The 15,337-nt window shown below is 40.1% G+C and overlaps 1 protein-coding gene across 2 annotated transcripts in view; it reads left to right on the plus strand.

Annotated features, from left to right (window-relative positions):
- TBC1D8 (TBC1 domain family member 8) overlaps positions 1 to 15,337 on the plus strand; it is a 49,298-nt gene that overhangs the window by 11,889 nt on the left and 22,072 nt on the right. The window contains exons 2-5 of one of the 2 annotated variants that reach the window (XM_057422217.1): positions 2,124 to 2,279; positions 6,322 to 6,440; positions 7,849 to 8,077; positions 11,682 to 11,922. In XM_057422217.1, the coding sequence (XP_057278200.1) occupies positions 2,124 to 2,279; positions 6,322 to 6,440; positions 7,849 to 8,077; positions 11,682 to 11,922 (745 nt within the window). The remainder of the gene's footprint in view (positions 1 to 2,123; positions 2,280 to 6,321; positions 6,441 to 7,848; positions 8,078 to 11,681; positions 11,923 to 15,337) is intronic. The other variant, XM_057422218.1, reaches the window with a different exon arrangement.

Raw genomic sequence — 15,337 nt, forward strand, 5'->3', positions numbered from 1 at the left:
TGAGCTTTCTCTTGGGATTTTGGTAGCACTTACTGTTAGTTGACTTTTTTCCATGACTTTAGTGAAATGAAAACAAAATCTTTTTCCTAGATTTATCATCAGGGGAAAACATGCCCAGCACGTCACAAGTTTCTTCTTCTTTTGATTTCTTATAATGTCTCAAGTATTTTGAAATTTGAAAGTTAAACCCTGTTTTCGTTCTCTGCATCATTTGGTGGTATTTTATGGGCTTTAATCCAGCTGTTTTGAAGACCACATGCTGAAGCTGGTGCTCTGTTTTCTGTGAACATGGATAATTTGCTACCTTTTGTACTTGGATGAATGTTTTTGTCTCTTTCTTGCAGTTACAGGATAGTGTTTAATGTTTTCTGATACTGTATGTATTATTGGTCTCCAAATTCAGGTCTCTATTTTAAATAGATGTGTATAATATCTGCATATATTTATAGCTGAGAAGCAAATTGGTGCTGAACACGTACAGTTTTAAAACATGTTGTGTCCAACTTCTGCTTGGCTTTGAAAGCATGATCAACAGTATGTGTGAATGCAAGGAGGAAGTACTTGGTGTAAATTTCTTTGTACTTGGAAGGTTTTTGATGCTGTTCTATGTCAGCTTCTTACACTTCCTAGACTAGAAAATGGTTATACTGATGCTTTGTTGTGCCATATTCAAATTAATTAGTGGTGGTTTGTTGTCCAAATGAGAAGGCATTTCAGATGAGGACTTTGTAGGTCTTTGTAGGTGGTTGTTTCCATTAATCACTTAGGTGATGAACTGGAGAATATAATTATAAAAACTGCAAGGCTGGTGAAACGTTTGGAGGCTGAGACTGGTTCCTTTTGCTTTCAGTTAGTGGTGAAGGAGCAAAAATACAACAGGTTGGAGAAATTAATATGTGCAAAGAGAAAATGTAGTATTGCAGAAAACTTCCTAGATACTCTAGTGACATACGCAAACATAGTAGACCTATTCCCTGCTGTCTGCCATCCCTCTCTGCAGGATGCACAATATAAGGGAGCTGAATATAAAGCTGCTTCTGAATCGCTATTTGTAGGTGTTGTAAACCAATTTGGAGTTACTTTAGTATGCTACCTTGCAAATCATGGCATTTGGATAACTTTTTCATGCATAGCTTGGTTCTGCCTGCTGGCAGCGGGGACTGTGGGGAGGTAGGTAGCAAGAAAGGCCAGCAACTGCAGCTGGCCTCTAGACTGGAATGTCTTTTTGGGGGGCAGCAATTGCTCCAGCTCTCCAAAATGAGTTTGTGTGTTTATCTGAAGTGCCTATTTACAGCGGGTACTGCTGAAAGCTTTCTTGGATGCAGTGGTGTGTATGCAAAAAACAGGAGGAGATTTTCCACTCTTCTTATGGCTAAAACTTCACTAGAAGTGAGCATCATGTCCAGTTTGGAGTGTCATACTTAGAGATGAGCTGGAGACATTCCAACTTAAGCTCTAGAACAATAAGCTGTTTGAAAAACATGATCCATAAGGAAGAGGTGAGGTGATTTGGGTTTCTTTAGAAAAAGAGAAATCGTTTAAAGAGTGGGCAACCATGCCGATACTTTTTCAGTATGTCAGGCATCAACATCAGAACTGCCTGTGGCTAATTGTTCCAGGGAGTAGGATTAATTTCCAGCAAGAAAGTTTAAGATTGTGGTGGCTGACTTGTTTGTTTGGGGTAGCTTTTCTTCTGTAAGAATACTTAATGAAAATAGTGAAAGAGGCTTGCTGGGGAAGTTGTTGCATCTTGGTCGTGAGAGGTTTTGAAGAACAGGTTGGACAAACACCACTTATGGCATAGGTGTTACTTACCCAGCTTCAGAGCAGAGCTGGAATGGTAACTTCTTAAGGTGCCCTCGGGTCTCTCCACTTCAATTCTGTGGTTATATACATATATATGAGGCAAAACCGGAAACACAAAGATTTCCATATGCTTTTGATCTTCTAATTTGGTTTGCCTTTCACATTGTGAGCATCTGTAAATCACAGCACAAAATGGAGAGGAATCATTATCATTATGTTCTATATTTCAATTTTATGGCTTCAGACATGAAAAGACTTGCTGGCAGCAGAAGTGAAAGTTGGTGCTAATTCTCTTCCCTCCCTCTTCTTCTTTGCAGGTCGCCTGGTTGGTGCCCTGGACGCCGTGTTAGACTCTAACGCACGTGTCGCTCCGTTTCGAATTTTACTCCAAGTTCCAGGCTCACAGGTTTACTCTGCCATTGCATGTGGTGAGTTATTGAATGGATCAGAAGTTTACTGGGCCATAGCTATTGGTGAGTCACAGACGGAAAACCCCAAACCGATTCTGAGCATGGTCAGTGTCTGCATGTCCAAGACGCTCAAGGTAACCCCAGCTAGTACTGTGTGTATGGAAAGCTATTGCCTATAGCTTGTTTTACTACCAAATTAATCTCTGGTTAAAATTCCAGATAGGAATTATGGAAAGTGTTAACTAGGAGCATTACATTTTTATAGAAAGCTTGTTTAGCTGAGGGTGTTATGTACTAATTTTCTCTCTTTTGCAAAGTAGTGTGGATCTGTTCATAAGCATATCTTTTCCTAAGTCAGTAATAGTTCCTTACAGCAAGAAACTAGTTATTCTAGGCTTTCACCAGTCTAGGCTTTCACTTGCTTACCGTGAAATGTCTTCCTGCAGTTGGTATAATGGAATATGACTGGAACATTTGAAAGATGCTACATGATTTAGGAGATAAAGTTGTCAGGGGAGAATGTCTAATTGCCTGGCCTGTTGTGCACTAATCCCTTTTGCAGTGTTTCTGCAACCTCTGAAGGTTGAGCTCATCTTCAGGAGAGTGATAACGATGAGAATTGCAGCAACCTTGCCACGGCACAGTAAAGACCATCTGAGTGCTCTTGTTCCATTAAACTGTTCTTGCTTGGCCAGTCTGCAGGGCTGTTCTTGTCCCTTCTTTTGCAGCCTATAAAATCCTAGCATGGAAATTTACAGCAGGTTTTCCTCTGGGAATGGTTCAAAGCTGCACCAAGGGAGGTTTAGACTAGACTTTAGGAATCATTTCTTTACCAAGATGATGGTCAAACACTGGAACAGGATTCCTAGAGAGGCAGTCGATGTCCCAAGCCTATCAGTGTTTAAAAGCATTTGGACAATGCCCTTAACAGCATGCTTTTAACGTTTGGTCAGGCCTGCAGTGGTCAGGCAGTTGGACTAGATGGTCATTGTGCATGCCTTCCAACTGAAAATGTTCTACCCTACCCTTTCTTACATAGATCGAACCATGAAATAGTTAGCTAATGTAAGTGTTGACATGTTGCTGATAGTGTTTTATATGGAAGTCCTTTAAATGGAAGGGGCAATCTATATATTTGCCCCATTCCTCTGTATGTTCTCATTCAGCATTTATTCCTTAGTTCAGCAGAGATCCCTCTGCATGTTCCCCATTAATACTGGGAATTCTTCCCTGTGCCAGATCTGTGTGAAGAAGTTTGCGTAAAGTCTGTTTGTGCAATTTTTGTTGTGGCTAGGTTTTCTTTGTTTTGCAATTGCTCTATGCAGTTGCATCTATCCCTACCTCATCCTCTTTATATTTAAACAATGCCATCTTATGGAGGAATTTAAGAGCTTTGTGCTTACAGTCATCAGAGGCTTACAGTCCTCTATGAAGTCAGGTGGCTTTCACTGGGAAGGTAAACAGTGTTGCTGTCACTGGCTTTTTGGCCATTTGAATATATGTAAATTCCTTTCTGGGGCTGATACTTGCCCTGTCCAGCCTCTTACTGTCCACAGGGGTAATTTTTTATATGAAAGGAACTATAAATCAAAAACTTGCCTGGCTGGAATGGTTCAGGATTTCTGTTGACATAAACTTATCAGATTTAATGTTTTCTAAAATTCTCTTTGGCTCTTCTGAATGGATGCACAGCCCTGAGAAAATGAGATTTATATCAACAAAATGGAAAGCAGAGGGCTCTGTTTTGTATGCTGCGTGGGTAGGATGTACATGGTTGCCATTGCTGCACGGAAATGAAGAGCCGTGGTAGCAGAAGTTGTTTCTGGCTGGTGCTGGCAATAGGAATTGGGGGAACAGCATCACCTGGCCTTTTCTTAGAAAGCTGGAAGGATTTTCCCTGTGTAGAAGTGGCCATTGCTGCTTGCCCAGCTTTGCCCTCTCTGAGGAAGGTGTTTTGCTCAAACAGGATGTTGAGAGTTTTGTTACTGGATTTGGGAGAAGCAGTGAGTCAAATTAAGGTCCCTGCCATATAATACAGCAAGGACAAGGAGCCAGCTCCAGGAGCTCCTGCCAGTTGCCTGGTATAACTTCATTAGGGATGGCCATCATGTCATTAGGTGGTTAATTAAAATGACATTTTGTAATTGTATGTTGGCAGTCCTCTGTTCCAGGAGCTGTAGGCTTAAATGATAATATGTGTGTAAGGGTCAGATCTGTGTTACAGACTTCTGCAAATCTCTGAGGGCTGCTAGGAAGTCTGGTCTCTGCCCAGCATGGCTGTTCTGGCAGAGATGTTTCAATCCAGATGGTTAATCATGTTACACCAGTACAGAAGAAAAAAAGAGGTTAACCTCAGCCTCAGTGTAGTCACTTACAGTTTTGTTTTCAGAAGGCTTGTGGACAAAACAGAAACCCAAGTCCCAGTCAAGTGAAGTAGCTTTTGGGAAGGGGAGAGCAAAGGGGTTGGCAATGAGTGGGTTTAAAGAGGAGATTAAGAGGAGTGAGACTGTGGTTAGTCTGCATATACATTTGGCACAGGCACATGAAGAAGATGGGTAAAAAGTGGAATAAAATGCTATGCAGAGCATTGGCACAGGAAGAGGAATAAGGAGCCCCTGTGGGAGAAGGCCACTGCCAGATCCCAGGCTCAGAGCAGTATGAACAGTGTGGATGCTGCTGTGAAAAGCTTCTTGCTCATGGCCTGTTTCACGAGAGGCAGCCCACCAGCACTCCCATACGATTGGTATCTTTTAGGTTGCTCAGAAATAAAAATTCAATTCAGTATTTGCTTTGTGCAGCCATTTTAGTATAAAATTACTGTATTTCTGGTGTTCTTAACTATTGATACAGTTTGTTTACTTTACCTAAAGAGCATCAAAATGTCTCTTCTTCATGATTTTTCTTTTGTTTGACCTTGATTAATAATATTTATGAAGTTCCATCACAAGACCTTCCTGTCAAGGAAGTTAAAGCTTGGAAAGTTTCCCTGCTAGTTGGCATTCTGCATGGAAAACAGAGTAGGGGAAAGTGGAAAATTCTTGGCTAAATATATCATTTTTTTGTTGTGAGGCAACATGTCGCATCTCTAAAAGGTTTTATTTGTACACACGGATAAAGTCTTGAGAAAATGGTTCTTCTATTTGAGATTCATTTTATCATTATATCTATCTGTGATTTGTATGTCTCTTATTTCTTCCACTAGCAAGGCACTAGGAAAAGCAACTTTTGTGGCCTTTACTTTTTCACCTGTAGTATTTAATCTCCAGTAAGATCTGGAGGGGCCAGATTGCCCTGTACATTGCCTGTCTTGATCTGACTCTTCTGTCATAGTGTTGTGCAGTGACAGTTCAGTTTCAAGCAGAAAGAGCCAAAGCAAATAGGTGGTGACTCAAATATTATTCCTGGAGTTAGTGCGAACACATTTCATTTAAAACAACAACAGCAAAAACCTCAAATATATCCTTAGAGAAGGAAGCCTTAAAGAGGTGAAAATCTGTTTGTCCAGGATTTTGTGTTCACTGTATTTCTTCCCCAGACTGCTCTTGAGACCCTGTAGGTGTTTCTGAACCAAACTCTTTGATGTTTAGGTACTTTAGAGAGCTTTTCAAATAGGATAGAGATCATGGCCATGTATATTCCTCTTAAAGGGTGCACATGTATGTGTGTGTGGGGTGTGTGTATACGTGTGTGCACTGAGGGAGGGAGAGAGGAAGATCAGGAACTTTTGGGAACAGGACGTAAATCAAAGGTTTCCAGTGGCTGCTTAAGGAACATGGTGTCAGAATAAGCTGCGCTCTGGCAACTCAGGATGAAGTTTTGCTGGTTTTTCTGCTTCGACTTTTAATGCAACATTTGCTGGCTGGGAGTGTTTGAGAAGATAAAACTAAAAGCACTAAGACTAATTCTGTAAAACAATGAGGTTTTGTTTTTCTCTATACGGCTGTGAATGAGACCTTTTTGACCTGTTTGCTACCAAGAATTTTGAGGTTGAAAGTTCAGTTTCTCATGATGAATTTATGAAATAGTGAGTTTCATTACTTTCTTTTCTTCCTTTCAATTTTATTTCATAGGATGAATTTCAGTAAATTACTTCTTGCTTTTCTAGGTGCCACTGCAGAGGAGATAAATCAGCACTGGGAATGGCTGGAACAAAACTTGCTCCATACTTTGTCTGTGTTTGACAATAAGGAAGATATTGTTAGTTTTGTGAAAGGGAAAGTGAAGGTAAGGAAACTGTCTTACTTTCATCCTTCCCTGCATGATTACGGGTTTATTAGAAATAATGTCATGAAGCTGTTGTCATTCATATCTGGTTTTGTCCTTCTAAACCTCCTGTTGTGACTTAAACATGCAGTCCCCACAGCACGGGGACAAGGGACAAGGCCCTATTCAATATCACCTGCATCATAGAGACCTGGCATGGAAACTGATGGTGGCTTTGCAGGATATGGGAGTCATGGCGGGGCACTGCAGTGAGGGTTATGGCTGGACACAGGCTTGCAGAAATGAGTGTCCTTTTGGAAGCTTAAAGAATTTTAAAAATAAAGGAATTTGGTGACTAATGACCACGTTTAAAATAACAATGGCATGTGCAGCAAAACTCAGAAAGCCTGGTGTCCTGAGGAGCAACAAGAGAAGCTCAGCGATGGCTGGCCAGGGTCCAGGTTTGCTGGTGACCACTGTACCTCAGGTCCTGCTGCAAGCTTTTCCTTACTAAGTTTTAATGAGGTGCTCTTCCCCAGTACTCCATTTGTATTGGTCTGGGAAATCTGTAGGAATTTGAATGTTTTATATGAATTTCAACCTTGCTGCTGTGATCTCAGAGGGCTCTGACGCTGGGGAAGAAGGGGACGGGAGAGGCAAAACATCACCGTGCAAATCTTAATGTTTATGCTGCACTTTGTCTAAGAGCACTGAAAGGCTCAAATACAATTAATCTTTCTTGGTAATGCTGTGGCTGTTACCCAGCACAGCACATACTCAAAATTCTTCAGGTTTCATTAGTTATTGTTAAATCCAGGTTTTGGACCCCCTGCCTCTGCTGTGGACTTTTGGCATAGTAGGGCTGCTTGGTAATTGCAAATTATACCAGGTGCTGTTAACATGCAGTTAAGTCTGAATGATACTTAACTCCCTTGCTGTAATACCACTCTTCACATTCTGATCACTTAATTATATTTATGTAAATATTCTTGAAACCATGTTTTTAATGGTTCCAAGTGTGTTGCAAGTTGCTGACAGATGTCACTGCATTGCATCTTCACAGGAGAATAGTACTGGTCAGTGCGCACAGTTATTACAGTACCTTTGCTCTGTATACCCCAAATGACAGCAATCATAAGCCACAGTGAAATTGTAAATAGATGTTTCTGCCAGTCATTGAAAAAATTAGAGCAAAAAAGAAAAAAGGGCCCTAGAAGTCATGATTTGGAAGCATTCAGGATGAATGAATTCAGTATGAGAGATGCAAACACCTCGGAAATTTCTCCATTTGTGACAACTGCAAATCAACTTGAGTTTCCTTGTAAGAAAGAGTTGTGTTACCAAAATTTGAATAGGTAAGCTTGCAGCAGCTTGCTGGAGTGTGAATACCATAGCTTTGTCCTGATACATTATCTCGTTATGGACTCAGGCGCTGATTGCAGAGGAAACCAGCAGCAAGCTCGCCGAGCAGGAGGAAGACCCCGAGAAGTTCCGAGAAGCCCTGGTGAAATTTGAATCCAGATTTAATTTCCCTGAAGCAGAGAAGTTGATCACCTATTATTCCTGTTGCTGTTGGAAAGGAAAAGTTCCTCGGCAAGGCTGGCTTTATTTGAGCATCAATCACCTCTGCTTTTATTCCTTCTTCCTGGGCAAAGAATGTAAGTGTAAATGCATAAGAAATCTAATAATAGGGAGAGATATACATATATTTCAAGGCAAGAGTAGCTAGGATTTTTATGAAAAGCCTATTTCACCTTTGAAGTTTAGTTTCTGAGGGTTGTTTTCTTGTTCAGCTGTTAAGATCCTGTGTAATTTAGTATTCACTTCAGCCTTTATGTTTATGTTTTAGTATGAATCCAGTAATGAAAATGAGGCATGCAGATACAGCTGCTATCTGCTTCTTTTTCTTGCCATGGTGAAGCAGCTTTAAAACATAACAGATCTCTACAGATTCTGAAATAGAGACTTTTAGTGCCAGAAATGGTGAGTGAGGACGGGTCGCTCTCATAGGCAAGGAAGCAGAGTTGTTGTTGCCGGGCAGCATGGGAAGGGCTGCTGGGGCCAGCTGCCTGCCTGAAAATAGCCCAGGAAACATAACAAGGCTGTGTCACGGAGAGCCAGGTGAAAATGCAGGGTTTTGAAGGGAAAACAACAGCAATTTAGGGATTCCTTTGTGCTTCTGAATAGCAGTGCAGGAAGGTCACAAGGAGTGTGTCCTGGGGTTTTTAGACCTTCAGACTGTTCAGCGAGCTGTAAGACTTTGATCAAGGTGTTCCTCTACAGAGGAAGGCTCAATGAAAAGCCTGTCAGAATAGATATTAGATGGTAAAAATTAATGTAGCCATTTAAACTCTATAGTATTTCTTTGTTTAGTAAGATTGTGCATGAGCTGCACATTTTATGCCCTGTTTATCCTGCTAGAACTTCAGCAATAACAATAATATAAACCTGTACTGCTATAAATACAGCAAGAACTTTACCATTTACTTTCTGGATTTAATATTGGGATGGCTAGTCAAATAAAAACTGTAGATTCAAAAAATAAAGTACATTAGTATAATGATAAGATAGTAATTGGCAGTTTCTAAGACTTAGAACATACAAAGGCATGCTTAGAGCTAGAGGTCCTTTTTTCCCCTGGTATTAGTTCAGGCCAATTATTTTGTTGTATCTGCAAAAGGTGGCAGAGTTAGATTTAAAATGTTTGTTATTTGTTATAAAAACAGAAGTTGAGTTTTGCTGGGGAGACTGGAATAGGATTTCTTGAGACATACAAGACACCAGTTCTTGTTTAATCTCCTTTTTTTCTGGCTAGTATTAAATAATACCCTTTCTCAATAATTTCTTCTTGCAGACTTTCTCCAATTAAATCTGATATATCCAGTCTGCCAAAGCACACAAAGCAAAACCAATACTTAATAATGATAGATAATGGGAGGAGGAGAAGGGAGAGAGAGAAACCCTTTATATTGCTCAAAAAATACTGTTTATGCAATACCACAGGTTGTTAAATGATACTGGAAGTACAACTCAGGCTGTATTATTTAAGAAGAAATCACTTCCCTTTTTTTTCAATAATAATAATTCATTATGAAAATACACAAACCCCACAAACGACATGTTTGCAAATTTCATTTTGGCTGTGGAAAATACACCACTCATTCTCTGTTGCAGCCAGTTGCATTGTCTTTGTGTTCCAATGCATTTGCATGGAAATCTGAAATAAAAACCTGGTGTTTTTTTGGTTGTGTTAAATTTCCATAGCTCAGTAGGAAGCATTATGTGCTGACGTGCCTTCCATTTCTTTGATTCTGATAAAGAAAATTGCTGCTGTTTCAAAGCTAGTATTTTGTCACATTTATAAAATACTTGTATTACATCGAATAATCCAGATTTACCCTAGTTCTGGTTGTTACTGTTTGAGAAGCTGATGCTGATTATATGTAGAACAAGTGATTCATTGTCTCTTCTTTTGCCAGGTAGCAATCAGAAATTAAATCTGGTTAAATCTGCTCGTGAAAATATTGCTAAGAGATCGCATTTATTGCATTCTTCAATACATCATAGGAAAGAAAAAACAATATATGGGTTGCAATACAAATATTTCTTAAATGTGTTAACTCTGTAAAAATCCCCCCCCAAAGTTTAGACTGCAGTCTGTTTATAGGCAAAGCATTAAGTCTTATGCTCCTGGCAAGTTTGTCCCCTTCCCCTTGTTTTATTTTATGTTGAGATGACCTGGAATGCAGTATTGGAACCTGTTTTCAGCTTCTCATAAAATTAACTTCTGGCTTATGCGAGCATAAACTCCATGGCACATCTTATCCCAGACAAGTCCCCTTTTATCTCAGCCTCGAAGTATTTGCAGGATTTCAGAGGCTGAGAACACCGGTTTCCTTGAAAGGGCATGCCGAGGTTTCTTCATATTTATTAATTAAACTTGTGTTTTTTTAAGACTTTGAAGACTCTGTACCTTTCATCAGTTGTTTGGGCCCCTTACAGTCCGCTGTGCTGTTTCTGTAACCAACACTGTAGAGCCTATGTGATGCTGACCTGCTTGAACAATAGTGCTATTGCTATGGCGCTATTTAATCTTTCTTCCCTTGGCTGTTCTGGTACAGATTATTTTATGACCATTCGCAACAGTTTGTGCGTGTTGACGCAGCTGTGCTTTATTTAAGGAAGAAAAAACGTAATCTGCAAATAATCTTGACAGCTGTGGTTCGTGTAGTACAGAAAACTTGCTGAGGGTAGCTCCGCAGGTAATTAATGATCGTGGATAAGTGTCATATATATATGACAATGTTTGTTATTACGGCCTTTTTTATTGTTTTATTGGCATCAGGAGACCTGCTAGGGATGTTAGGGGGGTGTATTCTTGATATTATTGGCACAGAGAATCCTGGGAAGCTTCCAACAGTTGCTAAGAAGAAATTTAATCTATTTTAAAGTCCTTTCAGCCTAATTTCAAACCAGAGATTAGTATGAGAGAGGCAAGTAACATCCTGCAGTGGTTATCTAAAATAAGCTGATTCTTTTTACTGTTTGTATTTATATGCCTCAGCAATGTTTAAGTATAGAGAAGAGTGTCCTACACTTTTTTTTTTCCTGTGAACAAGTCCAACTACAGTTAATGTTTAGGACAAATGTGGCTGTGCACCTTTTCAGTAAAAGGTAACCAAAATGGGAAAATCCCAAAACCTAGGCAGCTTTTTTTTTTTTTGAACACCCTGTTTATGGTAGTAACTAAACTCTGTAAAAATGTCCCTGTGTAAAAGCTTCCTTGTGTATGGAAGTTGTTAGCTTTATTTTAAAATAAAAGTTAAAGTACCATGCCCGTAATTTGTTTTCCACCTGTATACAGTTTTATTTCTAGATTACAGAGCCTTTCCCTGTTACCTTCATGCTCTTGAAACAAACTTGTTTCTTCTGGTAGTAATAAACCACGCTGCAGAAGTGACTCGTGAAGGAGCTAGAGCAGAGCGTATGGCAGGTATTCTGCAAAGGCAGAACTCCCCAGTCCAGCACTTTGTATGAAAAGAAGTAAAATTTTGAGGGAGAGATTCTGAAAAAGCTAGTCTTTTGGAGTGGGAGAGAATGGATGTAGAGTAGTAACAGCTTTTGTTTGGACTTTGTCTGCAAAAATGGGTCTCTCTCCTTTTCTGAAATGTTTGCATTTCATTCCTAATTTGCCTATTTTCCAAATCTGAAAAATGTAAGCAGAGTTTCCAACCCACTTTTGCCTTTTTTCTCTGATGTCAGTGAAACTTATCATTCCTTGGGTTGAGGTCCAGAAGCTGGAAAGAACCTCCAATGTCTTCATGACTGACACGGTCCGCGTCACCACCCCAAATAAAGAGCGCGACTTCTCCACGTTCCTCAATATCACCGAGGCTTTCAGGATCATGGAGCAACTAGCAGATGTGACACTCCGAAGGCTGCTGGATAATGAGATCTTTGAACTGGATCCAGGCCTACAGGATCCTACTCAGATCACCAAGAGGTAGAGAGCTAAATTGTTGTGTGAGCAGAGGTTCATTGGAGGGCTCTGTGGTTTGCTGTGTTAGCTGGGTAACATTTCAAAGCTTTACTTCATTGGGTGAAAAAGAGATTTTATAATGTATTATGGTGTATCCAGTGGGTGCATTTGAGCTTGTGTGCAGGTTTTATAGGCTTCCCTTAAACATCACTGTGTTTGTTTTTTGTTTGTTTTAAAAGTACCGTTCCCTGTAGAAGGGTAGATTGCAGCAAGGGATATTTTCCATCTTCCATGGAGAGCAGCATTATTTTGTTTATCATTTTGGCAATACATAGGCTTTCCTAGTGCCATCAGTTCTGCAGAATTATTGCTTTTGATTGTATCTGAAACGTGGAATTTCCCACAAGCGTGATTGCTATAGCTGACTTAGCAGGCAGTTTTTTGGACTTAAAAACCCTGCAGGCAGTTGCAACAGATTAATATGCGATTGTCAGCTAGCTCTACCCTTTGCATCTCTGAAATGCATCTCTGCATTCCTCTCCCACTGCAGAAATGCACTGGGCTTTCAGGGGGAAGATTGATAACCATTTGTCTGCTAGTAGCACAACACACTACTCTGTTTTATTTACTGTTGTGGGAAAGGGGAAGGGAAACTGCCCAGAGGAATTTTAGGTGGGCAGGATGCAGTAGCCCAAACTGGAATTTGCCTGGGGCATCAGGGTTGAGGTGCTGGGTTAAAATACTTCTTTTCTGAACAGGGTGTGAATGGAGCTCTTATCCCCTCCTGAGTCATACCCTTGCCTGCTCTTCCTTCCTTCCCCACTGCCAGAGGCATGAAGGGAATCACTCAGGTGTTGCTTCCTGGCTAAAACATATGGAACGTGTGGTATCGTTTCCCAAAAATCCAGAGACATGTCCAGTAGCCATTTTATTGTTTCCAAGGGGCATTTTTGCAGTGGTGTTGGGTGTACATCTTGGCTAAACACTTCTGCAAGGTTTCGTAATGGAGTTTAAAAGACTAAAATGCGCTTTCTCTGCAATTTCGTATGTACACACAATAAGGAAAATCACTGACACTGGGATTTCATCCATGATGTTGTCAAAGAATTCATTTGAGGTGATATAGTGGTGAGCAGTTGTAAGCATCTTTGTGGGGGTTTTGTTTTTTCATAGCCAGGGTTCCTTTAAACACAGGAGCTACTGTTTTTTTTACAACGTGCATGTTACTGGATGTAGCTTTTGGCCCAAGAAATGCAGGATATGTACTTTAAGTAATGAAACTAAAATTACAGTTGCAAGGAAAAGTGCTTAGTAATATGTTGTAATGAGGAGTTTCTCAGGGAATCAACCTTTAAGTACTTTGTGGCATTTTTGAAAAGGTGTATTACTGGCAAACAAGCAACAGAAACCATCCCACACATTTATTCAAGCAGGTTTTCTCCTCACCTTCCGTCCAATTCAAAGAAGTGGGGGGTGGGCAGAGGAGAAGGAAGTATAAAAGTATATTTACTGGATAGTTCCTGGGCAAGATATTCTCTAACCTGTGCTAATGTGCTGCAACTTGAGATAGCAGAAGGGAAAACATGGAAACATGGAAGATGCCAAAATCCCATTTCCTCTGCATGAAGTAGGTGGTGGTTGGATAAGTTGCTGTTTCTGGTGCCCTTTGTAACACTTCACCAACCACTTTGATGTAAGATGATTAAGCAAGACTGTAGTTTGAATAGTGGATAAACTGGTTTTTGATGCTGACATGTTTTGGGGGTGTTGAACTTTTCTCTGTGTGTGAAGTTTTTGTTGCCACTTTTTTTTTCTAAAGCCATTTTAGTACAAGAACAACTATTTTCCTCTTGACATTTTTCCCCTAATAATTGTCTTTGTTAGTTCTTGTGCATGATTTGGAAGCAAATAGTAGTCTATCAAAATGAAAGCAGTAATCCACACATCATTAGAACCATTCCAGCTGTGTCAAATTACTGAAGCTGCTGTAGATTGCTTTTGTTTGTTAGGGTTTCTTCTGCAAGAGGCTCGTCTTTGTATATTTATTTTTGAAACGTGCATTTTTAATACTGTCTTGATCTGCATATTCTAAATCCTGAAAATCAGAAACCTTTTATACAGTTCCTGAGGTTCTTGGGGTCATCCTGCTGACCAGTGGAAGTGCGATTAGGCCAACAGTCTCTGACACAAATTGTATGGTGGCCAGAGTCAAACAAGTTTTCATGCAGCTTAATGAGAGGATAAGGCTTGGAATAATGGATTACAAAGGGTTTAATGACAATTGAGTTAATTGCCATAAAAAGGAAAATAAAGCTGAAGTGTTTGGTAATTACAAATACCACTTCTTGCAGGTATATTTATGTGACATCCAATTTTACTGGAAACATATAGTAACGGTATTTTCTTTTTTAATAGGAAGGTCACTAAAATCGCTGCTATTGCTTTCTTGTGCTTCCTATTTCCATCTCTTTCGGGATGCAGGAATACCCATTACATTCCTCAAATGCAGTGAGGAAATTGGCCCAAGCAGGAATCAAAATTTAAAAGCTTTACCACTGGTATCAGAAAGGTTTCAAAAGTACGATACTTTTCTCCAGGCTCTAACCCGTTTGGTTTCTTTTCTTCATGTCTAACTGTGAATTGCCAGAGAGGATGGCTTTGCTTCGTATGAAGGCAGAGAGGGTTTTTAACATTGATCTAAGCTGAAAAGAAACTGAAGTATCTTGAGTCATACGTGTCACTTCAGTCACATTAATTCCTTCAGAGAAGGAATCCGAGAACGCTATAAACCTTGAGCAACAAGGAGGATGTAACTAGAAAGAAGTTGCTTTCATTCCATCCACTCAACAAAATCATTGGAAAAGACCTTTAAGGTTGGAAACGACCTTTAAGGTCATCGAGTCCAACCGTTAACCCAGCACTGCCAAGTCCATCAATAAACCATGTCCCTAAGCAACACATCTGTCTTTTAAAAACCTCCAGGGCAGGGTTTGGATTGTATCTCTCGTGACAGATGATTGCCTAACCTGTTTTTAAGGATTTCCAGTAATGGAAATATCAGGATCCATGCCAATACTTCACTTCAGTTGACACTGAAAAGTCTTCCTGAAGTCTAACTTGAATCTTTTGTGCTGTTTTTTGAGTCTGATACTTCTCATCCTATTCAGTACTATTAAAGAGTTCAGCTTCTTTAGAACAACCATTTGTATATTTGGAGGTTGGTATGCATCTCCTTTATCTTTTCTTGTTTAAATTGCACTGCCCTAGTTAAGCCAGGTTTTTGTTATCAGTCCTGATTTTAGCTCTTCTGCTTGCTCTTCTCTGGACATTCAGCACTTATCCTATGTGGCTGCAGGCATGGGGTGGTGGGATACAGGACTGTTCCAAATGCGTTGCCGGTGATGATCCAGGCAGGAGCAGCATGACCATCTTTGTAGCA

Source organism: Pezoporus wallicus, unplaced genomic scaffold, assembly GCF_028554395.1.
Source record: "Pezoporus wallicus isolate ANWC-B61680 ecotype Strahan unplaced genomic scaffold, APGP_CSIRO_Pwel_v1 contig_5785, whole genome shotgun sequence".
Lineage (NCBI taxonomy): Eukaryota > Metazoa > Chordata > Aves > Psittaciformes > Psittacidae > Pezoporus > Pezoporus wallicus.